A 26,064-nucleotide genomic window follows, 5' to 3' on the forward strand; every position below is an offset into this window, starting at 1 on the left:
TACACCAAAGCCATTGAAACTGAAATTCATTGGCTGTTTCTAAACTGATGCTCTTTCTAATTGAAAGAGCTTATTGCGAAGGGGCAATTTTTATTTTGAATTTCAGAAATTTAAAATATTTATGATTTTTTATACTTCTAATATCCTTCTTTTAATTATTACAATGCATTGCTTAAGGTGATTTCACTAGTAGATCAGATAAGCATAGTCTCAACTTAAAATCCTGAAGAAGAAAACTGTTCTTAATTCTGTTATATATGACGATTTTAAAATGATATGACTGTCGCCCATAAATTTTCATCGAAAAATACTATATTAAACGGTTTAAGACAGCTAGCCTTGACTGACTGAGTGTTGCTAAATTCCCCAAATTTTGTGTTATTTTATTTTTCAAATAGTTATTTTCATTTTGCTATCTTTACTGGCTGAACATGAATTTAAATTGAGCTGTTTTGGGTTAACGATTAACATTTAATACTTTCACTCTTCCTGACGCAATAATTATCTATCTTCTTTTAGGAAAAAAGGTTTCGACTTGAAGGTAGAAACATTAGAAGATCTATATGATGAATGCTGTATGAAAAGCCCGTCTACATTGGCTAAATTTCTGAAACCTTTTAATATCATACAGCCGTGCATTGCGTAAGTATTGATATTTTATTATAATTGTCCAATAGTTGATGCATTAGAACAGAGCTAATTATTCTGCTTATTAGTCCCCAAACAACTTTAATTCGATGTATTACATTTAAAATAGTAATTTTAATGTTTTTATAAAGAAGTAACGAAATAAAATTATAATTAGTTATAATGATCCTCATGCTGTATTAAAAGAGGATGTTATAGCCATTTTAATGTATTCTCATCAGCTGAACAGATCACTGTTATGATTTAATCACTATAGCAAAGAGTAGTCATAGCGATGTAGCGATATTGCAGAATATCATGGAAGTGTAATGTCGTAATCTCTTTGTAAATACTAAAGTTTAGAGTAGAAATGTGAGGTTTGAATCTGATTATTTAACTTAAGCAAAGCACACGAGGCTATCAGCATAAACGCCGCTCTAAGCTTAGCCAAAAGTCTTCTGAACGATAGAATCATGTGTGTCATATTTTCTATCCTCCTCTTGAGAAGATTGTCGACACTTGAGAAGATTGTCGACTTGAGAAGATTGTCGACTTTAAACTGACTGCTAAGGTTGTTTCGGAAGTTACATAGAAAATGCTGATGACATAAATCAGAATAAGAAGGTTTCTATTTTAATAATTACGTTTCTATCAGATTTCTACAACTAACTACATAAATTTCATTCCACTGAAGTTATTTTTCCTGAGATGCAGTTAAAATGGAGAAACCATACCAGAAATACAAAGATTGCTTTTAAGTTGACATATTTTAAACGTCTCCAACGAAAAGGTGTTTTAGACGACTAGTTGCAAGCTGCAGTGACAGTCGAGATTGCTCTAAACACCACATTATCCGGAGTGACAGTAGAAAAGTAAGATTAAACAACAGCAATGTAAACATACAATTATCATTCACTCTTAGTGAAGTAAAACTGTAAATTCTATGCAAAAAAGAGTTATCTTCAAAATATTACAGAACGTAAAGGGGATAAAATGTACGTCCACTGAAAGTACGACTATTTTTTTCAACACTTAAAAGCATTTTTAAAATACTTCAAAATTTTGGTGTCTGTTCTGCATATTTCTACGAGTTATAATATGCGGCTGAGTTTGAACATTTTTACATTGCCCCACTAATCCTCATTATTGAATCAGGTACTTTAATAATCATAGATATTTTCCTTTTGTATAATTTTAATGAATAAAAAAATTTTAATGTCATATTTTATTGAACTACATAGAAAAAGTTAAGTTAAATAAATGAATTTGACAACTTTGTAACGCTGTATATACTTAGGGTTAAACTATGACGAATGGAAGAATTGAAAAGCGGAATGGATACTTGAAAGGCAAGCCAGTATTTGAAATAATATCTTTCTGTTGCAATACATCTTTCCTAGGGTTTTTGAAAATTTTTTATCCTGTATCCATTCTCCAATCGCTGTGATAACACTTAGACATACTGATACTTGAAATTGGACTATAAAGGGATGAAACAGTACTTCTCATTCAACAATACGGAGCAGACATCACTTTCCATATTGTGTAGAACTCTAATCATACTTTGGAAGCCTGAAACCATTTCTCTGACTAAAAACTTAAAAATTAAAAGTAATTAAAAGTTTCTAATTTCTCAGATTTAATTTCGTAAAATGCATTTAAACATTTAAAAAATTTCTGAGCTCTTCATTGTAGCAGCAAAGAGAAGTGATTGAAACATGAGATGGAAAACTTTCGAAACTGCAGAATTTCTTGCTGTTTGCAAAGCTGTATTTCACTGTTAAAATATCTGTGATGTGAAGATATTTTTGATTTTTCATCTCTTAATACTGTAATAATAATATGATATTAGTGTGATAAAAACACAGTATGTTTTCGAATTTAATACTTTGATATATGCTACAGTTAAAAAATTTTTAACAAAAGATTTTCTTAGAATCTTTAAGGACTTCTTAAATTTAGGATATGAAATTAATGTTCTTTCATGCTTGCATTTATGCTAAAAGCGAAAGAAAATGGGAGAAAATCGAGAGCACGTTTCACATTTTGCCTTGGCGGAAAATGTTAGCGTAATAACTCAGCGGTGGAATGTCAATAGCAAAATGAAATATCACCGTAAAAATATTCTTCGAAACAAGAAATGTATTGGAGTTTTCAAAATCTTGATCTGAAAATTCATAAGAGACAACTGATCATTTAGAAGTTAAGTAAATCAATTAATTTATGACAGTAAATATAATTAAGGAATTATATTACTTTGTAGTTAATTTTAAAAGAGCTGAAAAATTTTGATTTTTGAAAATCAGGAATTCGAATGAAATAGTTAAAGTCTCACGCATGACTTAGTTAACTGAGAATTAATTTATTCACTACTTTCTTCAGTTATAGAAGATTTTTTTAAACCAGTTATTTGATTTTATTTCTTACCTAAAGGTGGAGAGAATTTTATCTTTACCTTTTTTTTTAAATTAAAAAGCAATTTTAAGAAATTGTTAACATTATTTCAAAATTTCCAAATCAAAGAATATTTCCATAGCAATATTTATGAAGTTAATTTTTATATCATGAAATCCACACTTTAGACCTCCATTCAAGATGAGAAGCTAATTTTTATGTATACATAAATCCGTTTTTACTTAAACTGACTGCTAAGGCTGTTTCGGAAGCTACATAGAAAATATTGATGACATAAATCAGAATAGGAAGACTTCCATTTTAATAATTGCGTTTCTATCAGATTTCTGAAACTAACTACATAAATTTAATTCCACTGAAGTACTTTTCTTGAGATGCAGTTAAAATGGAGAAACCATACCAAAAATATAAAGTTTTTTTTTTAAGACTGGATACTGAACTTTTCTTCACCTATTCAATAGTAAAGAAATGAGTAATTTTTCATATGCCAATGCAGGATTATTGCACTGAAAATTTCTTCCAGCTAGCATTGTCGAGCATTTTTAAAACTAATCTAGTTTATTTGATGGTCAATGATGAAAGATGGGAATGGGCTCTTCAAATGGGGTGATTATTAAGCAAAACTATTGCTCATTGATGTTCATCCTATTATTTTTAATATGTCAATGTTAGAAATGAAGATACTAACTTTGTATTTAGGCAAATTTGCTTTAAGTTAACATTCCATACTGATCCAAAGAGGTTACAAAAAATAAACAAATATTTCAGTGCAAAATTGAATTTTCTTGGAACTGAGTATGCATTGATTGTGTTAGTAAAATGATATAAGATTAGATAAACATCATTTTAGAACTTTTCCAATCACAAAAACTATAGTTAAATTTTCAATTTCAGTTGCAAATATGACAAAAATTTGGTTTGCACATTATGCTAAAAATTTCTTCACCATCACATTAAAGTTAAATGGATATCATGCTTTCGATTGTTTATAAGATTTCATCTTTAATTGGATAAAATTTTATACAAGTTTATGCAGTTTTTTAAATATGAGTCTGGAAATAAATAAATGCGCTATTAAATATTAAGGAAACTAGTACTTGTCCAAAATGGAAGGAATTAAATTCTTTACTTAAATTCCTTTAACCTAATTTTCTTGTGTGTGCTTTTTTACAGCAATTCTTCTCAATATCTTAAAGCCCTTAAAAATCTTAACAAATAAAACATGTAGAATACATCAAAATAAGATTAGTTTGGTTATGCAAGTTTTTAAAGTTATTTTATTGTTTATTTTATGTTATTGCACTCTAGAGGGGATCCTATAGCCATCGAGAGAATAGCCTACGAATTTTGCGAAGATGCAGTCTCCCAAGGAATTTTATACGCAGAAGTTCGTTATTGCCCTCATCTGTTTTCTTCAATGCATGGATTCGCAAGAGGAGGCCAATCAGATCCTCTTACACCAAGAGAAGTGGTGATGTGCGTAAATAGAGGTCTTTCTAGAGGCGCAGCAGATTTCAATCTGTCTGTTAGAAGCATTTTGTGTTGTTTTCGCAGCCGTCCAGGTATATTTTTTCTTGGAGAGTTTAAGAAATTTATGTACGTCAATTTTGTTTACTACATATAGAATTATGACGGTTGTAATTCACGAATACATAAGTTTGTAATAGAAACAAATGGAATGTAAACTGACTACAAGTTCATCTTTCTGTCTGTGAAAACTAAAAGTCAGTAAACGTTACGCGACGTTTTTACTTCTTTAAAACTTGAAAAATCTAATAGTCTCATCTCGATCGATAGTTAAGATCCGGAAGTTGAGAAAAAAAATAATTTAAATGAAACCAATTTTTTTGCTTGAATAAAAGGACATATTTTCAGAGAGAATAGCTAATTAATAGTTCTTGATTAGAAAATTCGGTTGGTCCTGTTCGTTTTTGGATTTCCTAATTCATAATTCAAATGGATCTTTTGAATAAGAAATATACTTCATGAATATTTGAAATCGGATATATCATTCTGCATGAATATCATCATATTGTATAAAGTGCATCATATTGCACTCATGTTTTAAAAATAGATGTTTTTTTCCAACCGATACGCTATCCGTTGAGATAAAGTATGAGAGAGTTGAACAACAACAACACAGTTATTCGTTATTCTAAAAACGTTTTACAAAATAAAGAGATTTTAGCTTAAATAGTGGAAATATTAATGTTTTATTTAAAACTACTAGAATACAAACTTAGATGGACATTGTGTTTACATATTGATTCTTCTTTTCAAAGAAACATTCTCAGTTTACCTCGAAGTACGCAGAGATTTCCTAAAAATATAAAATCAATCTGCAGTAGTATTTTATTTGATTTTAAATTTCAAACTGAAGTACTTTTCTTCAATATTATTAAAAATTACTTGGTATTTAGTCAAATTTCAGAAATATTTGTTTAAAAATTACAAGATATGTCATTCATTAAGTTATTAGAAATTTCGATCGTATTGTTGTAACAATTTGTTCTTGAAATATTTTCTGAGGTTTAGGTTAGTTAATGTATTACCTGGATGAAAACGAAATTAAGTTTCCAGTGAGAGTTGGGTCTCTTGTTGTAATGTAAGGAAATTAAAGCATCTTTCCGTGTGCCCTTGCTATGTAGAAAGTAGTGCATACAGTACGTAAACGGAAAGTTTCGGGTTTGATTCACTCAAAGGCACAGCTGATTTCTCAAAAGTTCTGTTTTCAAAAGGATTTATGATTTTATGGAAACTATCAGAGTAAAATGGGACGAGCGATAACTCGTCACCACTTAGAATTGGCAGATTAGAGCCTGACCTTCTCTTCGCAGTTGCCCTTTGATTGTTATATATGAGTAAGATGTAAAAATAAGAGATACATTTGTCTTGCTTACCGTAGCGCATATAAATTGTGTGCAGAGAAGGAGCAGCCTACTGAGGCTTCATTATCAAATATGAAAATTTTCAGAGATATCAAAGATAATTTCAAAGGATTTTTTCGGTAGAGATAATAATTTATTTTAAAATGTTACATACATATTTTTAAGAGAAACTTGCGAAGGAATTCGTTGCATTAAACTACTTATTCACATTTAACCTGGGGATATATATGTATATTATTATTTATATTTAAACTGTTTTAAATAACTGACAATGGAATCTTATTGAACATATGCGTGCAAATTATTCAAAGTGAATACGCTATTTTTGTTACTGAGGAGTATGTTCTCGAATGAAATGGATGACTTGAATATATGCATAATACTTTTTCAAGTGCTAGTGCTTTTGTTTCCTTTCTTTTATCACACAGGACTATCATCACTCTCAGACATATCCCGGATGTGCTTTAATTAAAACTTTTGTTTCCTAGAATGGTCAAATGAAATCTTGCAACTGTGTGTGGAATTCCAGAGGATGGGTGTGGTAGGAATTGATATCGCCGGCGACGAAGCAACGAGTTTAGCGGCACCGGAAGACATCGAGGTTTTCAAGGTAATTCACATTTCCAGTATCTTAAGTTTTGAAAGTTTGATATGAAGTTTCCACGTCAGGAATTTCGAGTTTAAGTTTTGATGAAGATATCTTCGAAAGCATTCAGACTTATACACTTTAAAACATTTTATTTTATATATTAATGCGCAGGAGATTTTTTATAAGTCTTTGTGACGGTTTTTAGTTTGTACAGGTAACTAATAAATTTTTTGAAGCAGGAAACAGAAACAAAAAAATAAGATTTGTTCTTGGTGGTATTCGAATCATGGTCTTTCATTTGCTAGCTAGACCTGCTAACTATTTACTTCATGAGAAGACGCACCGAAAAGTTAGATGCTTCCTTAAAAGGTCATTCTTTCCAAAATGTTTGTACCATTACATTACATCAGATTACACTACATGCATTTATCACCCACGTGATTTGGCAAGTATTACAATTGAGCCAAATATAAGATTTTTAATTTACTTTCCACGTGACAAAAATAATAACAAGTTTCTAAAATCTTGCCATTTGATATAACGTAAGATCCTAATTTATCTTTTAATTGTAACTGATTAACAAACTCAGAGATTTAAAAGCAACAAACGCACTTCTTAACAATTTAAATCTTTTTTTAATATATATGCTATACTTTAAAATTCAATTAATAAGATATTTCTCCCGCTTTCCTGGCGTGTCTTCGTGGTGTAGTGGTTCTGCACGCTGGGCCGGTATTCCAGAGGTCCGTGGTTCGATTCCCGGCGAAGGCGACTGTTAATTTTTCCTCTTGCCTGCTTCCAAAAATATCTAATGTTTCTACAGTGCCCCCCCCGAACTAAAAGGGTGTTGGATGAGGATTCTCCACACCCAGGATTTGGCGATTGGGCCCCTTAAAAACCACATTCGCCCTTTAATAAGGGGAGTATATAAGGTATTTCTCCCTCCTTCCTATTGTGCCTTCGTGGTGTAGTGGTTCTGCACGCTGGTCCGGCATTCCAGAGGTCCGTGGTTCGATTCCCGGCGAAGACGACTGCTAATTTTTCATCGCTCCCGCTTTGAAAAAAAAAAAAAAAAAAAAAAAAAAAAAAAAAAAAAAATACCTAATGTCTCTACAACTTAATGTATTTAAAACTTTTTCTGACATTCATAGCACTGTTGAAATTATCTAAGAAACTTTCTCATACCATATATTAATGATCTCATAACGGAAAGGTTTAATACTCAACTGGGTGTAGATAAAATATTTTAAAGAGAAATATATTTTTAAATGTGAAACATTTTTGAAATTTTGCCGCATTAATAATGAATTTCATAACAGTGATACTGAAATAAAAACTGTGAATTTCTAAAAAAAATATTAGAACTTCAGCTATTTGAGTATTCGGTACCTATTACACTTCTGAAATAAATTCCGAAAAGTTACCCATATAAAGAATTAAAATTTTTTTAAAAAATATTTGCAAGCTCCTAGCTGAGATTTTATGAGTTAGACGTATAAAGTATTACTAATATCAAGACCGCATTGAATCATATACATTAATATATTATTCAATATAGTCTAGCTTTTACTTTTCAAATATTGCCCTTAAATGCTATTCTAACTTAATTCAAATTTGTCCATCAGTGAAACATAATTTAAAAATGTGATGGGGCCAGTTTAATGTGCCCAATGACCTGCTACCCATTCCAAGTTTTTAATTGCTTTAAATAGAATCATTACGGTTGACCATTTATAAATAAAATTTAAGTGCAGACCTATCTGTTCATTTGTATCGAATATTCTAAATTCAACTGGAAAGACTTCAACGAAATGTTGAAAAAGGAAGGCCTCACGAACTTCACTGCTAAGAAAAAAGATGACGGGCAATCCGAAATACACACAAAAAAAATCGGATACACATCCATAAATGACTTCCCTTTTTAAAACTCATGATCTTTCGTACCACTCATACGTCCTCCCTGATGAGTCACCTCCTAATGACTTCACCTTAAAGTGGTCATAACTTATGAACCTTAGGCCGCAGCATAAAATTAATCCGGTTACAATTTTGACATGGAAGACTCAAAACCTCACTAACAAAGTAGGAGAATAACAAGACTTTATGCATACACATAACATCGACATTGCCCTCAACACAGAAACACAGGCTACGATGGCACACTCACTTCGTATACCAAATTATCGCAGCTGCATTTGCGATAGAATTAGACATAGAGAAGGAGGAGCACTCATTTATGTAAAAAGCAGTTTCAACTCAAGCTTCCATCATGCTGACAATAGCAAAGGATTTGAAGAGGTTAGGGCCATTGTGCACATTCCAAACTGGGGCGGCGTGACTGTGTGCGTCTTTTATAACCCCCCTCATTTAATCTCCAAGACCAACAAATTATTAATCTACTAAGCAATCCATTTCCTACATTATTAGGTGGAGACCTAAACGCCAAGCGCACAAGCTGGGGATGTCGTAAGACAAACAAAAACGGTGAAATTTTGTACAACTCCTTTTCAATAATCCATTTTACTTGCACCACCTAATGACTTCACATTCCGCGCTACTAATATTAGACAATATCCAAACATCCTAGACCTTTTTTCTCTTCTCTACAAACTTCCCCATCGCTACGGAAGTGATAAATGATCTATCACCAGATCGCGTACCAGTCTTTTCGCACTTGGGAGTCTATAAAGTTGAAAAGGAACATAGCATTAAAATTACGGATTGGACAAAATTGCAAAACCTCGCAAGCAAGCAAATCCCATTTACTGCCCCCCTCTCATCAAAACCGTAGAGGATATTGTTAGTTATAGGAGTTATTCAAAATATTACTAATCACATAAATAGCGCCTTCAAAAATGCTACTGTGGAAATAATCACAAACAAAAATCATTTAAAATTTCCCCACGACATAAAATATGATACGCGTACGCAACAGACTTCGTAAACTTTACATGTATTCACGTGACCCGACATTGAAGTCATTAATCAATAGAATGAACAATCAGTTAAAAAATCATCAGTTAAAAAAAAAACTAATTGATGAACACCGCACCGCCATGTGAAATAACAAGATTGATAACCTTAATGTAGAGGATGGCGCATTTTAGAAAGGTATTAGAAAGCAGAAAGCAAACAGAACAGAACTAAGAACGTGCCCCTGAGGAAAAACAGCGAACACTTATACACGGATGAGGAGAAGGCAAACACTTTTGCTAAACATTTTACCGAACAATTCACACCCAACGCAAATCCTTCTGACCCAAACTTCATTGAATATGTAAATAACACGATTGAAAGATGTCTTCTTCAAACCCCGCCAGGAATTTACCAAATTATACCACTCCAACTGAAGTTAGCAATATTATCTCAAAATTACACAACCTTAAAATCCCGGGTAAAGATAATATCTCAAATGAAATGGCCAAAAATCTACCTAGAAGATACATCCCCAAACTAAGTGGGATTTTCAATGCATGCTTCTTTATGAGCGAGTTTCGAAAAGCATGGAAATACGCTACTATAATTCTCATCCCCAAGCCAGGAAAAGATTATACACGGGTAGAAAACCACCCTCCGATAAGTCTACTACCAACGCTAGGCAAAATCTTCGAAAAAAATCACTTAACAAACGCCTGGATTCAGTACTGAGCTCGCTGCCTTAGCAGCAGTACGGTTTTTGAAAGGGGCTTTCCACATCCATGCAGCTCGTTTTTATAAGTGCGGCAATTCATAAACATCAAACGACAGCTTTCCTTATGCTAGACATGGCCAAAGCTTTTGACCGCCTCTAGCATAACGGACTCGTATATAAAATGACCCCGCTCCATGTCACAAGACACATGTTTCTTATTCATTCATCACCAATAGGTCATTTAGTATCAGATGCGGTAAATACTACTCTCCACACAAACAAATCCAAGCCGGTGTTGCTCAGGGTTCAAATTTAGGTCCCCTCTTATATCTTATCTAAGCAATGGATCTTTCGTTATTTGATGATAATAACAACTGTTTCACAGCATGCTGATGATACAGCCATCCTCTCATGTTCTCTCAGTCCGGAAAATGCCGTCAAACGCATACAGAGGCGGATGCATTCGAAAACCGTGCTGCTGAACATTGGCGTCGGAAGTGGCGGATCAGTATAAATGCCTCTAAATTCCAACTATTACTTTTAGGGCACCACCGAAGGAAAAATGTAGATTTCGAACTGATCTTATTCAACGAAACGGTTCCAAAAGTCAGCAACCTGTTTAGGGGTTCGCTTTAATTCTACCCTGACTTGGCCCACCAGCGGCCGAGCGGTAAAGTCGCTGAACACTGGTAGTTCGGTCCGAGGTTCGAATCCCGCGAACGGGCTGGCTGCATGGGTGTTTTCGTGGTTTTCCCCATGTGTAACGTGTATACGAGGCAGTTTCCCTTAGAAAGTCCTCCACGAAGGCATCCCTCCCCTTAGGCAGATAGCCCTAATGTGCTTTTCCATAATTAAATACACACACATACACACACACTACCCTGACTTGAAACCCACATATCTCCATAGCCATCGGAAAAGCAACCGGGGTTGCTCGAAAGCTTAATTCAATTATTAACCCATCATCATCATTAGACCCAGCAAGGAAAAAGAGAATTTATACAAGTATTCTCCAGTCTATTCTGACATACGCTTCATCGGCCTGGTGTACTGCCTCCAAAACTGACTTTCTCAGACTACAAACATTTCAAAACAACTTCTTGCGAAAGATCATGGGTATACCGTGGTTTATTTGTAACGAAGATTTGCATAAAAACCTCAAAATTGAAGATATAAAATCTCACATCAGAAGGATGAATAATATTTGTTTCACTAAAGCAGTCACTAACAACTCCGTACACTACGCAGACAACTTTAAATATGAATTGCTTGACGAAGATTTCAACTTAAGACCATATGCCATTCATCTATTTATATTTGACATTTAATCTTCCCATAATCTCGCATCCCAGTGCAACACCAACACAGATCATACAGGCAAGGGCCTTATTTTATATACTTCCTCAGGAAATTCACCCATTAGCGGCAAAAAAAATAAGGTTATACACACGTGATATACCCATTATGGGGCAAATAAGGTGCTGGTAAAAGCGCGACGAAATTCGCGCTGACACCAGCCCGAAAGACTAGTATCATAGTACCTATCTGTTTATTAAAACAAATATGTTCCAGTAAATAGATAGATGTATAGTAGATCGTAGACCATCGCGTTTTTAAGAGGTTTTCGACCCGTGAGGGCACTTTACCAATCTATTTTTGTTCCCATAATTGGGATAGCTTAAGTAGGAAGTTGAAAAATCCTGAGTGATCAGGATGTGTATAGCGCAATAAGCGTGTCATTACAAATCTTTCCTAAAAGAAGAAAATATTTTCATCATTTCCTGAGTTTTAGTTGGCTCCTGTGTCGCCATCTATCATCTATTCTGTAAGCTTGCCTTAAAGTCGGATTTAGGCTTAACTTCGCTTCTGGTGAAGAGATCTGCAATTAACTTCTGCGAACTTGATGATATACAAGTAAAGCAATTGATAGCAATAGCATAACTTTTCTTAGCAAATAAATCTTTAAACTTTTACAGAAAGCAATTGAAAATTTTCTCGGTAAAACAAGACTGAATGAAACAGTTTTAAGTTGACTGGGAAAAATGTACTGTCGAGAGCCAAACTATTGATGTGTTGGTCTATGGCTTGAAGAGTAATACCGCTCGGCAAGTAATGCTTAGCCTGTTTCGGTAAATTATAATATAATTTCTGCTGCTTTAAAAGCTAGTATTAGCTTACTGTGGGAATTGAGCTTCTTTAAATTTTTGTACTCTAGAGGAAAAGTTCTGTAGGAACTGAAATGTTTTCGGAGCTTTAAAAAACTGAGAATATTTCAGTGAAGTCTTTTGCTGGGGTTGATTTTGTTTTCATTTTTTTTTTTTTTTTTTTTTTTTTTTTTCTGTACGAGGGGTGGAAGGCTGTATTACTTTTGGGAACTTACTGTTTCGTTAGGTTAGGAAATTCTATTGAAGGTGGAGCTGAACTAGGTGGGTTTTTCTTCTTTATTTTCAAGTTAGTTGAATCTGCGTTTGTATATCTTACAACCTCCGTAAGAACTAACATGGAAATTCTGTACAAAAAAATTCACTTAGGTTTCTGCTCCGGTTTAAGTTGACAAGTGTTTGATCTATGGCTATCTCCGCATTTTACGCATCGTACTTTATTAAAGCAGTTGGCTTGGCAATGCCCGAATTCTTGGCAGTTGAAGCCCTGAATTGGTCTTTTTCTGGGTGTGCATTTTCCAGTTATAACGTTAAAGCTGAATATTCTATTGACGTTGTGAATTGCTTCGCCTTCCTCAGATCTTTCGAGTTCCATAAAAAATATTGGGAGTTTTATCATTTTACCTTCTATTTTCTTCGTAAACTGTTTTATTTTAATGATGGGGAATTTGCGGTTTTCTAGATATTGCTGAATTGCTTGTTCTGTGATTGTACTCGAAATGTTTTTTAGGATAACTTTTACTGTGTTTTTGGTATTCAACTGATAAGTGTGGAAATTTAAGTCAGTTTTTTGGAATTTTTCTACTGTAGCTTTGAAATCTTGTATGGTGGATGTTCTAAGATATATTTTCCGAGTTTTCATATCTGCTTCGTATTCTGCTTTGCAAGTGTTTGCGAGGAGCTGCTCTACTGACATCCAGTCAGTTTCCAGGTCAGTGATGACTATGAGGGGAATATTTTCTGCAGTTTCTGGTTGACTGTTAATGTCCATTTGCTCGGTATTTGTTTTATCCTCTTTAAAAATTTCAAATCTGTTCGTTTGTAGAATTTCAGAGGTTTTTAAAGTTTGCGGGATTTTAGCTGTTTTCTTTGGGGAAATCCATTTGCCGATATTTTGAGTTTTAATTGGTTTTACTGTTTCTGTGGCTTTAAGGGCTGCCTCTATTTGTCTTTTCAGTCTAACATGATCATGGAAAATTGTCCTATTTTCTTCGGTAGAAATCATTCCCTTATCAGCTAGGTCCATGGATTCTGTAGCGCGTTCTTTAGATTTTTGTTTGATTTCATTTAAATAAACATGGGAAAACTTTCCTATATTATATAAACTTTCCTATATTCGGTCTGTTCTCCTATACTTGTCCATAATGGCTTTAAATTCCTGTTATTTAGGGCAGTTAGTCTTTTCTCGTTTTCGTTTAGTCTGCTTTTAGTTTTCTTATCGGTTGGGGTTTCTTTAACAAAGTCCTGCATTTTGTACTTATCACTATGCTTGGAAGAAGTTGAGTAATCCTAAAAATCCGATTCAGTTCCGTTATCATCACTATTATGCTGGTTTGTCCATAATGGATCCGGTAAATTTAAGTTTCATTGCTGGCCATCAAGGAGAACAAAAATTTATGCTTACCGACGAGGTCTGGATGAGCTAAGAGAAAACTGAACCTGGCTCCTAGAGCTCAATGTTCAATACGAAATTTTCGATTATTCTTTATTAGACTATGCGTAAAAACTGGTTTTTATAAATTTATACCAACATAATTAAATATTTGCCTCCTTTCAAAAAAAAAATATTCGGTCTGTTCTCCTGTACTATTTACGTTCATTACGAATTTGGGAAAAATGTTCAATGAAAGCTTAAAATTTTATTGAAAGAATATACTTAGTGCACTTTGTAGGCATTTTCTCAGCATAATCAATAAAGATCAAGCTACGAAGAAAACGTTTACATTTTCGAATTCGCATTTAAAAATTATCTTAGAGTACACCACTAATTGCAAGAAACTTATAGCCACTGATGCATAAAAAGATATGATATATAATTCTTATATTTCTGTTACATGGTGTTTCTATTGAATAATTTAGTATTTTTCAACAATTTGCAAACAGTTTGGATCAAAATGTATATGTTGCTTTTTGAAAAAGAGAAATTAATTTCAGTGTAATGATTCAAATGATTAAACGTAAGCACCTAATACCTGGCATCTAATATTATTTCGCAAATGTAAACTAACGAATATTTTATTTCTTTGATGCATTCAGAGAGCGGAATTACTGGGTATTCACCGTACCGTGCATGCTGGAGAAGCTGGTCCTGCTTCCAACGTGAGCATTGCAATAACGCAGATGTTTGCAGAAAGAATAGGACACGGATATCATGTTCTTGATGATCCCGAAATATATATGGCTTGTCTGAAGAAAGGAATCCATTTCGAAACGTGTCCATATTCTAGCTGCCTCACTGGATCTGTGCCTCGAGCAGAAATCAAGCATCCAATAATTAAGTGAGAAAAGTGTTATTTTTGTGTGCTCGCAGTGTTGCGAAATGTATGCATACATTCACAGTAGCTGAGTTACATTACCTGTTCGATTCTGAAACTAAAACAGAAAATGTTTTTTCAGTTGCATGTTTTTTCAGTTGCATTTAAATGTTAACAAGGAGGCTATATTTTCTTGAAAAACGCGTGCCTATCTTCGCGTTACTGGAGCTGTTTTGAAGATTCTGAAGACTGATAAATCTCCGAATCAATGTATAAATTTTAAGAACTAGTCTCTATAGGAAAGAAAAAGCATGAAAGAATAAAATTTATTTGAAGAAATTTGTCTTGGAAATGTACAATAATTTTTTCTCATGTTACTGCGGTCTACAGTTGCGTCAAAAGTAAACAAAAATTGGAGGTAAAGTAACTTCAGTTCAGAAGTCAAACAACAAAAATCAGCGTTATATTTACAAAATTTTCACAAGACTAGTTTCGATGGTTTTACCGAACCACCATCTTCAGCTGCAAAACCGCAAATGAACAAGATAGGAAATAATGATTAGATAAGATAAGAAAGCCTGGACAAGAATAAGCAAGTGGCGCCATCTGTTGGTGAAACCAGAACTAAAACATAATTTCTTTAAAGGCCGAAGGCAAATTTGGATTGGAATTAGGATCGTTAACTAGAACAGAAAGATTTTTATGAATGTGAAATGCCTCTAGAAAATCCAGTTCTCCAATGGAAGATGTTTTTTGAATAATTTTGGCAGCAGAAAAACTGAAAGTGTGGTTTTCGGACCAACAATGTTGAGCAACAGAAGACTTCTGTGTTTCCTTTTTTCTAACATATGCCTCATGTTCCTTGACGCGAAATTTTAAGGCTATCTTAGTTTGGCCAATGTAAATTAAACCACACTGGCAAGGAATCCTATAAATACCCCAGGAATTCATATCCGGAATGGGGTCCTTGAGTATGGAACTCGGAATTTTATTGATGGGAGAATAAACAACCCGAAAGTTAAATTTCTGCAAAATATGTGCAACTTTATAGCTAATTGATGGAAAGAAGGGAATGACAACAGAATTTTTATAATCTCCTAAAACAAGAGTGTGCCTTTTAGTGTGTTGAGATGAGAATTTTTTAACTGCTTGATTAATAATGTTGGGTGGAAAGCCCCTGTCAATAGCTATTGCTTTTAAATACTTTAGTTCTTCATCAAGGGCTAGTTTGGAGGAGCAAACTTGAAGAGCACGGAAAACATAGGAATAAAATGAAGCTAACTTTTGTTTAGTCGGATGACATGATTTAAAGTGTGGTGGAAGGCAAACCGATGAAGGTTTACGGTAAACCGTAGTACCGAAGTTGGATGTGTTACGTGTGACCAGAATGTCGAGAAACGGAAGAGAATTTCAAGTCTCAAGTTCAAAAGTGAACTGAACAGCAGGATCAATAGAATTCATTGTTGAAAGAACTTTATTTAAATCATCTTTATTACCTTCAAACAGAGTAAAAGTATCGTCTACGTAGCGGAACCATGCCGGGAAGTTTAAAGTTTCAAACAATTTTGATTCATAATAATGCATGTAGATATCAGCCAGGATGGGACTGAGGGGGCTTCCCATGGCTAATCCCTCAGTTTGCTTGTAATATTTATTTTGGAAAACAAAATGTGTTTGTTTCAAACAGAGTTGAGTGAGAGAAATTAGCTCATCAATTTCGATGCAAGAGAAATGAAATTCGCGAAGTCTGGTTTCTAGACATCTTAATGCACCCTCCACTGGGACATTGATGAATATTGATTTTACATCAAAAGAAACCATGAGTAAATTACTAGGAGAAATGTTTTTAACTTTTTTTACAAAGTCTATTGCATTTTTTATGGTGTAAATGTTATTGTCTAATAGAGTTGAAAATCTAGAAACTAAATATTTAGCTAATGGATATGAGGCAGTACCTAAATTCGATACAATAGGGCGGAAAGGAATACCACTTTTATGAATTTTGGGAAGAGCATATAATCTGGCACAATTCTCAACAGATGGGATAAGTGAATGTTTTAAGTTGCCTGAAATGATTTGCGAAGATTTGATCGCAGTTTTTATTTTTGACAAGTCCGAAGGTGAAGGATCTTTAGGGATCGGATTATATGGTCCTTCGTTTAAGAGTTCAGTGACACCATCGATGTAAGTGTTCCTATGCATGACGACTATCTGGCCACTTTTGTCGGCCTTTGAAATAATAATATCCGGGTTAGAATGAATTTCACGCAAATTTTACGCACGGGGTGATTCCTTGCCAGTGTGGTTTAATTTACATTGGCCAAACTAAGAGAGCCTTAAAATTTCGCGTCAAGGAACATGAGGCATATGTTAGAAAAAAGGAAACACAGAAGTCTTCTGTTGCTCAACATTGTTGGTCCGAAAACCACACTTTCAGTTTTTCTGCTGCCAAAATTATTCAAAAAACATCTTCCATTGGAGAACTGGATTTTCTAGAGGCATTTCACATTCATAAAAATCTTTCTGTTCTAGTTAACGATCCTAATTCCAATCCAAATTTGCCTTCGGCCTTTAAAGAAATTATGTTTTAGTTCTGGTTTCACCAACAGATGGCGCCACTTTCTTATTCTTGTCCAGGCTTTCTTATCTTATCTAATCATTATTTCCTATCTTGTTCATTTGCGGTTTTGCAGCTGAAGATAGTGGTTCGGTAAAACCATCGAAACTAGTCTTGTGAAAATTTTGTAAATATAACGCTGATTTTTATTGTTTGACTTCTGAATTAGTATTTATTCGGCGTGTTATTGTGTCTTAATTAACTTCAGTTCCATTTTAACTAATAGTACGTAAAGCTAATAGTGAAGATGTATGGAAAAAAAAAAAAAAAAAAACTCGGGAATTTTCTGCGCGGTAAATTTATATGAATGTTAACGCATTCATAATTTTTAGGCAAAAGGATAATTTTGAGAATATCTACACTTCATTCAATTTTAATTTAAATTTTTCTTCTGCACAATTTACCTATACAATTTTGTCATTTTATAATATAATTATATTAAAAATGCCAGAAAGTGGCTGATTAATAATGCCCATGCATAAGTGTATGATGCATAAGAAGTTGACTAAATATACAGTCAAAAGTCTTTAGTCCGGACTCGTCGGGACTTCGGCGATTCCGGATTATCGGGTTTCCCGGATTATAGATCATCAGTTTAAATCTGGTAAGATGGCATGCAGAAATTATAAAATTAAAAATATGAAACCGTAATTTATGAAATAAAGAGCAATTATGATCTAAAGGGTATCAAAATAAAAAAAAAAGCTTAATATTTATTTGTTTACTTTATTAAACATTTCTTTTAACGCGCGCGTGCGTAAAGCATACATTACACATAGTCGAAATTTGCAACTAGAAAACTATTTGATGTGTATTCGTGATATTTATAATGACGAGGAATTTGATTTAAATCATATCAAAGACGGAGTACATCGAGATGAAATACTACATTTAGTAAGAAATTATAAGCCGAATAAAATAAAAACATCTGCTCTGAAGATAAGGATAGTGCTGACAGATCAACTTCCAGTTCTCTGCGCGTCGCGTCTCCCCCCCCCGTCGCAGAGCAGCGTGAAATTGATAAACATATTTCGGAATGGTTAGAGAATCAAAGGATACGCCTTTATCCACTTTTTTCAGCAATTACACTTTTTGTTTGATGGACATCGAAACATGCTTTCGCTTTGTAGATCCTTTGGTAGCTTCAGAATCGGAAATTCTTTTTGACATAATCGAAAGTTCAAGCTTACTTTTATAAAATTGCTCTAACAGTCTGCAAAAAATAATAAGCCGGATCCAATTAGAAGATCAAGTAACAAGATCAAGTAAGCAATCTGCAACATCAACTGAAATAGATAATTAGATAATTTTAGCTTAGCTTATACCGTCCGTTATACATTAAACGCGCATGCGTAAACGTATTACGCGCATGCGTAAACGTATTATGTTCATGCGTCAACGCATGCGTTGACGCGTGCGCAGAAAGTTTTTAGCTTTGAGGTCCGGATTACAGATCATTCCGGATTATGGACGTCCGGATTAAAGACTTTTGACTGTATTATAATTTTGTGGTCTTTTTTCCTAGTTTCGGTTTATTATGTTAAAATTATTAGAAAAAGGTAAACTTGAGGACATAGAATTTGATATTTTAACAAAATGCTATTGTTAATTTTAAAAATTGAATTCCAATGAGCAAAGAGAAATTTACTTCTTATTTTTATTGTATTTTAATTTATAGTAAATAACTTTGCTTTTATAACAAAATTTTCCGTAATGAAATCAAAACTATTTGTAAGTCTAGATAGATCCATGACATGGTTATTTCCCTACTTAAAGTTAATATTTTATTTTATTGTTTCCTACATAAAACTGACATCCTTTTTCTCAGAGAGTTTTAGCTTTTCTTTCGGTCCATAAAGCAATTTTTTAAGGAATTTTTCTTGTTATAGTTCGTATCTATTCCCAGCAGAAATTTCTGAAAGTGCGAATTAAAAATAAAGCCTTTTGTTATTAATTTTTCTTTGCTTTGAAGGTTCGCAGAGGACGAAGTGAATTTCTCAATCAGCCGAGATGATCCAACAATTACACAGAAAAGCATCGACGAAGAATACGAATTTTTGCGCGGGCTTGGACTCAAGGAAATTCATATAATCAGGGCAGTAAGTAATTTGCACTTTTTTTTTTTGGTTAAAAATAAGTCAAATTGCAGAGAGAAAATAAAGAAACAAAACAGAACATTTTTTTTTTTTTGAAAAAATACTTGAAAATAATTTCAATATACAATGAGAGTTGAAAGCATGTTAACGTTCTAAAACACAGATCATAAAGACCTTTTCTAAATTTCCAAGTAAAAAAGACCACGATGAAAGCACGAGTGTAGGAAGTAAATTATTTTAAGCCTTTTACGAAAAACTGATGCAATAAATTTAGAAAATATGATTAATTAAAAAAACTATTTTAAGAAACTATGCAGTTATTCGCATTTATAATCCAAAAATATGAAAGCCTCGAATGTTTATCTCAAAAGCTTCTTCAGCAAATTAATATTTTTTGCATATTTTGGGGCAAATGTTTGTGATGCGCAAGTATCATTACAGTATAATCAACTCTGTCTCTCTTCTTGCTCCTTGACGCCGAAAATGTTTTCTTTTATCTTGTAAGGAGTTTTCTTCTTTCTTAGCGTGTGCGTTTGGTGTAATTGGAAGCATGTATAGCTACAACCTCAGTGTCCAGCTACAAATCAGAATGTTGTTCAGTCTGCAACGAAACATTTTTAGGGCTGTTAGCATTTTAGAATTTATCAATTATCAGTTTACACTGTAAGAACATTTTTTATCATCGATTTCTGAAAGATGATACATTTAACGATGGTAGCCGTAGATATTATTCCAAAATAATATTCTACCAAGATGAAATGTCTTCTTCTTAAATGGTGTTTGTATCTTGAAATACCATTAATTAGGTATTTTATTAGTTATCATGTTCTTTTTTTAGGCCTACCACTAGTTATCTTGTACATTGATTAAGCCGCTATAGCTAATTTGTACCTCAACGAGCATAGTGCGGGAGTTTACCTTTAGAGTTAGGAAAAGTATTTCAAATACGATTGATTTGTTTACAAAGGCAGTAATTTCAATTTATAATATCCTTGGCATTCCAGCAATCAGCTTCAGATGCATACTTGCTAGATTAGTTCCGTTACACCTGAGATACTGTAGGGAGTCGTTGTGCGTCGCTCTGATATAGTAGTGAAACGCATTCCTATGTGGATTCCGAGCTCTTGTTTGTGTGCAAGATTAACAGTGTTTAGTTTTTATTTATATATGAACTAAAAATTTTCTCAATGTCTGCCTCTGCTAGTTTGCGCTGTAAGTGTATAGCCCTAATTCGTTTTATTATATATGTGGCAGTTTTATCATGCCCAGTGAAAGGACAAACATCAGTCCAGATGTTGGGCAAGCATATTTTGACTATTTTAAAGGGAAAATTGGTGATGAAGATAAATTATGGGCCCGTCGCAAAGTGTGCAAGCAGTGTTTCGAGAGTTTACTGTTGCGGAGGAAGAAAACAGTTTGTAAATTTCACTTTGGTATACCTATGATTTGGCGAGAGCCCAAAGATCACTTAAATGATCATTACTTTGTCCAGTGAAAATGTCAGGATATAATAAGAAGAAACAAATCCAAAATAGAGTATCCTAGTTTACCATCAGGCTATACGTCCAGTATCTCACTCAGCTGAACTCCCAGTTCTAGTTAAAGAATTACATTCCTTGGAAATACATGAATACGATTATGGTGACTATCGAATTGACCCGAACGACGAAGATTTTGAAACTGAAGATGATTCTGTTCGTAAAGAATTTGATTAGCATGAATTAAAAGATTTGGCATGAGGTTTGGGACTATCCAAAAAGGCTTCAGAGCCCTTAGCACCAAGACTGTACGAGAAAAACTTGCTTTAAAAAGGAGCTAAGATATACTTTCGAACAAGAGAAAGTGCGTTTTTGCAGTACTTTCGATATGATAATGTATTTTTATATTGTGATAACGTACATGGTTTAAGGGAAGAATTCGGAATTTCAGCTTATTGCTTAAAAGGGAGCTTAAAGTTTATCCTCCTTCACAATTAAAATATATTTGATGCAGTCTCAATAGGCCATTCAGTTTGTATGTATGAAGAATATGAAGACATAAAGAGAATCATCGATTTGTTGCAATATCACATGCATCAATGAATCATCTGCTTTGATTTTAAGATGATCTGCTTCCTTCTTGGCCAGCAGTGTAGATATACAGTAAACTCCCTCTTAACCGGCCTAAATTGGACCGGCGTTAAGCCGTTTAAGCAAAATTCAGGCTAAAGAGGAAAAAATATAAATGATGGAAATGGACTTTTATAAAGTAAGCATTTATTAAATGTGTCATGTTGATCTTCTCTGCATCCTTCAAATTTTACATATGTGTACTGCAAAAATTTATTACAAAAGTTTTACATACCATTAGTAGAAACGTTTAAAAAATTCAGTTATTTATTCTGCTAAAGGTTGGAAACTCCGTGACTTTCTGCATAATTTCGTCATTTTTTTAAAGCCTCAAATCGTTGGAAGAAATTGTTAGCTGTTGTTCCACGTAGCATAAAGCCATTTTTAATGCTGTTGCTCTATTTACATGCTATATGACGGAGGTCGCATTGTCATAGATGTCGGAGTCATCGGCATCGTAAACCACATCAGCGAGAGCTCCGACGATGTCGTCATTTGACAAAGTTTTTTGAAGATCCAGCGTTCAACCATCGCTTTATGTCTTCAACATTAACATCTTAACATTCACTAAGACATTTGTATGACGACACAAAGTTGTTAGTAGAAAAGTCTGTCTTTTCAGCTGCGGTGACTGTCTTTCCTTCTGCGATTCTTTGATACAATGGCCAAATTTTCACCCAAGATTTTTATAATTATAGATTAGGCAACCTCTGACCATGACTTAGCTATCATATAAATAGTTTCCTTTATATTAATTGATTTCAATACATCCATGATGCTTAAATCAGAGTTAGCTTCCTCCCTGAGAGCTGTCAAAAATTCTCTTCGATACCGTCTTTTGAAATTTTCTATCACAATTTTGTCTATGGGCTGTAATAGAAAGGTTACATTAGTTGGCAAGAAGACTGCCCTCAGTATCACCCACTTTTAGTTCATTTTTGCTAGAAAGAGAAGGAGCATCATCCAATCAAAGCTGTGCTTTGACTGATATGTTTTTTGACTTGAGATGTTTTGTCATAGCTAGAGCAAACTCAGAATGAAACCATTCATCGAACAGCTGCTGAGTCATGTAAGCAGTCTTTACAGCTCGATAGTGCAATGGCAGGTACATGACGTTAATAATTTTAAACGCTGTTGGCTTTGCAAATTTGCCAACAACCATTAAAGGGAATTTATGGGTTCATGCAGGGTTGTCGCATACAGACAAAGTCACTGTCTGGTGCAGCGGCTTCTTTTCTAGACGCTAATGCTTTCTCTGGAAGCAATCAGAACAGTTTCATCCACATTATAAATTTGAATATTATCCTATATTCCGGGGCACTTTTATTTTTGAATTAAGAGGAGTGTGAGATACCGCTAATAAAGTGTTTCTTTTTTTAAATTTATTTACTTTTAATTTCGTATTTAAAGTACGTAATTACGGAATTTTCAAGTTTTTGTAATATTTTTTCTTATTTTTTGATTTTCCTACTTAAATTAATTATGGCCGGTTAAACGAAAGTCAGTTAAGAGGGAGTCTACTGTACCAAGTATCTCTTTTTTTGTATATGTGGGACAGAAGAATTGTGAGAAGCATTGAATACAATCGAACTGGCCGCCATGATTTGACCTGAAGCCTAGTGATCCAAACATCCAACATTAGCCACTTGTCGACAGAAAGAACATTTTATTTTCACTTCTGCAAACGAAACGGGGTCATATGAAGCAATTTGTTAAAACTTTGCCAAATGAAGAACACTGATTCAACTATCTCATTTTGCCATTTCCTAGCTTGTAATTAGAAAAGATAAAGGCTGGTGTGTTTGATGCTCCGCAGATTCAGCAGCTCCTTAAAGATGAGGAGAGGCTCAACCACTCGAGCCTTACAAACAACCTTTTGAGAACTTCAAAATGCTTGGTTACAACATGAGTATCAAATAGCATTTTTTACATAGACATCTTGAAAATTTTCTGAAAATTCTTGGTGCAGTCAGTATAAAATAATATAATAACCGTCAAGATTTCAAGTTATCCTAGAAGATTTCAAGTTAGTCAAGAAACATTAATTCAGTTCAAATCACACAAATCACCAACGTAAATGAACATTACGAATCAGGATTCAAAACTTCCAAGTTTATTGAAGTCTAACACACATTCAACTGGCGCTGCCAGATCCAAGAAGTATGCACCATGAAAAATTTACGCCCTCTTTGACGATTAAAATATATTTCCACACAAAATTTCTTACAGTCAGTGATGAACAGGTGAGCGACTCCAGCAAGATCTGAAGGCCGTGGAGGCGCAGTACCATGGTAGATGGGATAAACATATGATGGCTGACTGTTCTTGGAGCATTATGCGGGAATGTCTACATTTTTAACCAGAAAAAGCCGTAATCGGAAATTTGTATCTAAACATGTATGCTCATCGTTTGGTAAAAAAAAAGTTTACTGCTTGTGTGAAAAACTCGAGCGAATTAATTAATTAATTGAACTCTTTTAAGACAAATAGAAAGTACCCATTAGCTTAAAATGTTGACGTGATAGACAAAAACTGAGGGAGATTATTTTTGGATTTAGAATGAAAACCTGGTCACAAACAAGTGACAGATCTAAATAACGGCTTGATGCTCCCCAGTGTTATTAATGAATATTATTTGCATTCAAGTAAAAATGAAATATAGATTTATTTATACTTCCTTCGGAGGTTTTGAAAGCTTATAGTAAAATAACTATAAAACATACAGGAAAAAGTGTGCATAGTAACGCATAAAAAATCTCTCCAAGTTTGCATTTGGAATAGGTATCATGCAATTTTAGTTTTAGTCGCTAAGTATCAGTTATAACGCTAGGCGGCAGAATAATGAAAGAATGACAGTAGCTGCATTTTATCACACAAATTATCATGTGTCTTATTACACAATTATTGCTGCATCTAATCCTCCAGATTTTATGCATCTTGTAGCAATTCGTGAGTTGACTGTGAGAGCATAACACAGTTTTCGTACGGATATCAAACAGAAGCGTCTATAGGCAAGCTAATATGTGCTTAAAATAATAAAATTAGTACAAAATAAGTACAAGAAGTCTGGTTGCCTATACGATGAAAAATGAACATACCTTTAGTACCATTAACTGAAATCGAGGTCTTCTCTTCACAAGGGATGCATTAATCGAGCAGCTGAACATACAACTGCTCAATACATGCCGATCTTGGGAAGATTATGTAGTGAAATGCAACACTTATATTTATCATAGTTATATTAAATTTTAGCAAACCCGAAAGAATTATGAATACCCTGAATATTTTAAAAGTTTTTAAGATACATAGGATTTCAGATACATAGGATTTTATACGATTTAAGATAGATCCTATAAGAATAGGATTTGAGATTATGAAATTCCTGACAAAAGCTGCAATTAATCTCGTGGTAAGTTATTATTTTTATATCTTATTTCTTCATTAATTTTTTTTTTAATTTTTAGAATTTTAATGCTGCTCGTAACTGCTTCTTGCCTGAAGAGGAGAAAAGAGAATTGATTGAGCAACTGATACGCATCTGCGGAGCTCAAGAAAACAACGGCGTCAATAATACTGACCCACCTTGTATTGCCGTGAAAGCCATGTCTGGAGGAGGAGATTTTTAATCCACCAAATGGCAAAATTTTCCTCGTTTTTATTAATGGCTATTTTAACTTTGTCGTAACACAAAGAAGTATTTTATCGATATGGCCAAATTTTATTATTATGAAATTTTAGCTTTTCTGAATTTTAGTAAAAGGATTATATTTGTTCCATTTTCATTACTTATTTGCAGCTTCATTTGTTACACAGACTGATATAATTTTTGCAACATTTTTTTGGTTAATTGTCTGCTATATTTTTATAATTCACCTTATGCTATATTTTTATAGTCAGATGACTATTAAGTGTTTACATATTCTGCTATAAATTGTAGATGTGTAAGATACATATTATGGAGGTCTAACTAAATTTTTGGAGCATCTTAATGAATACAAATTTCATGATTCAAAATTTTAAACGATAATGTTTGTGAAGTGAGAAATATATGCTAATTAAAGGGGAAAAGGATTAATTCAAATTATGTAGCAGTGATTGCTAAATTTATGAACTTCATGACTGCATGTATTCTGTCGATATCTTCTTTACGGTATCCGCCGAAAACATCGCGGACGAAAGCGTAGCGAAGAAAACAACGCAAAGCGAACGCAACGCAAAACGTAGTCACACAAAACATCGTGGGAAGAAAGAAAGCAAAGAGAAAACATCACAGTTCTAAAATTTTGTTGTTCAAAACATCGTCATGGAAAATGAAGCGGATCAAAAGCGTCACATTTTAAAAACATCGTCGTCGAAAATATACTGGTAAAAAAATAAAGCATTTACAAATCATTGCATGATGGTAACATCGCAGACAGAATTTTATAGCATATAGTATGTTTTCAGGCTTTGAAAAT

At 33.7% G+C, this 26,064-nt stretch overlaps 1 protein-coding gene and 1 non-coding gene across 2 annotated transcripts in view; both read left to right on the forward strand.

Moving 5' to 3' along the window:
* Nucleotides 1–25,392, forward strand: part of LOC118194225 (adenosine deaminase-like) — a 56,291-nt gene extending 30,899 nt beyond the window's left edge. The window contains exons 3-8 of the mRNA XM_035365443.2: nt 520–642; nt 4,351–4,604; nt 6,419–6,540; nt 14,569–14,810; nt 19,376–19,502; nt 25,072–25,392. Coding sequence (XP_035221334.1) covers nt 520–642; nt 4,351–4,604; nt 6,419–6,540; nt 14,569–14,810; nt 19,376–19,502; nt 25,072–25,233 — 1,030 coding nt within the window. The 3' untranslated portion in view covers nt 25,234–25,392. The remainder of the gene's footprint in view (nt 1–519; nt 643–4,350; nt 4,605–6,418; nt 6,541–14,568; nt 14,811–19,375; nt 19,503–25,071) is intronic.
* TRNAA-GGC (transfer RNA alanine (anticodon GGC)) lies at nt 7,476–7,549 on the forward strand. The gene has a single exon. It is a non-coding gene; the product is annotated as a tRNA-Ala (tRNA).
* Nucleotides 25,393–26,064: the final 672 nt, after the last annotated feature.

This window comes from Stegodyphus dumicola, chromosome 9 (genome assembly GCF_044657685.1).
Source record: "Stegodyphus dumicola isolate Sdum_Otavi_A_Nest chromosome 9, ASM4465768v1".
NCBI classification, from domain to species: Eukaryota; Metazoa; Arthropoda; class Arachnida; order Araneae; family Eresidae; genus Stegodyphus; species Stegodyphus dumicola.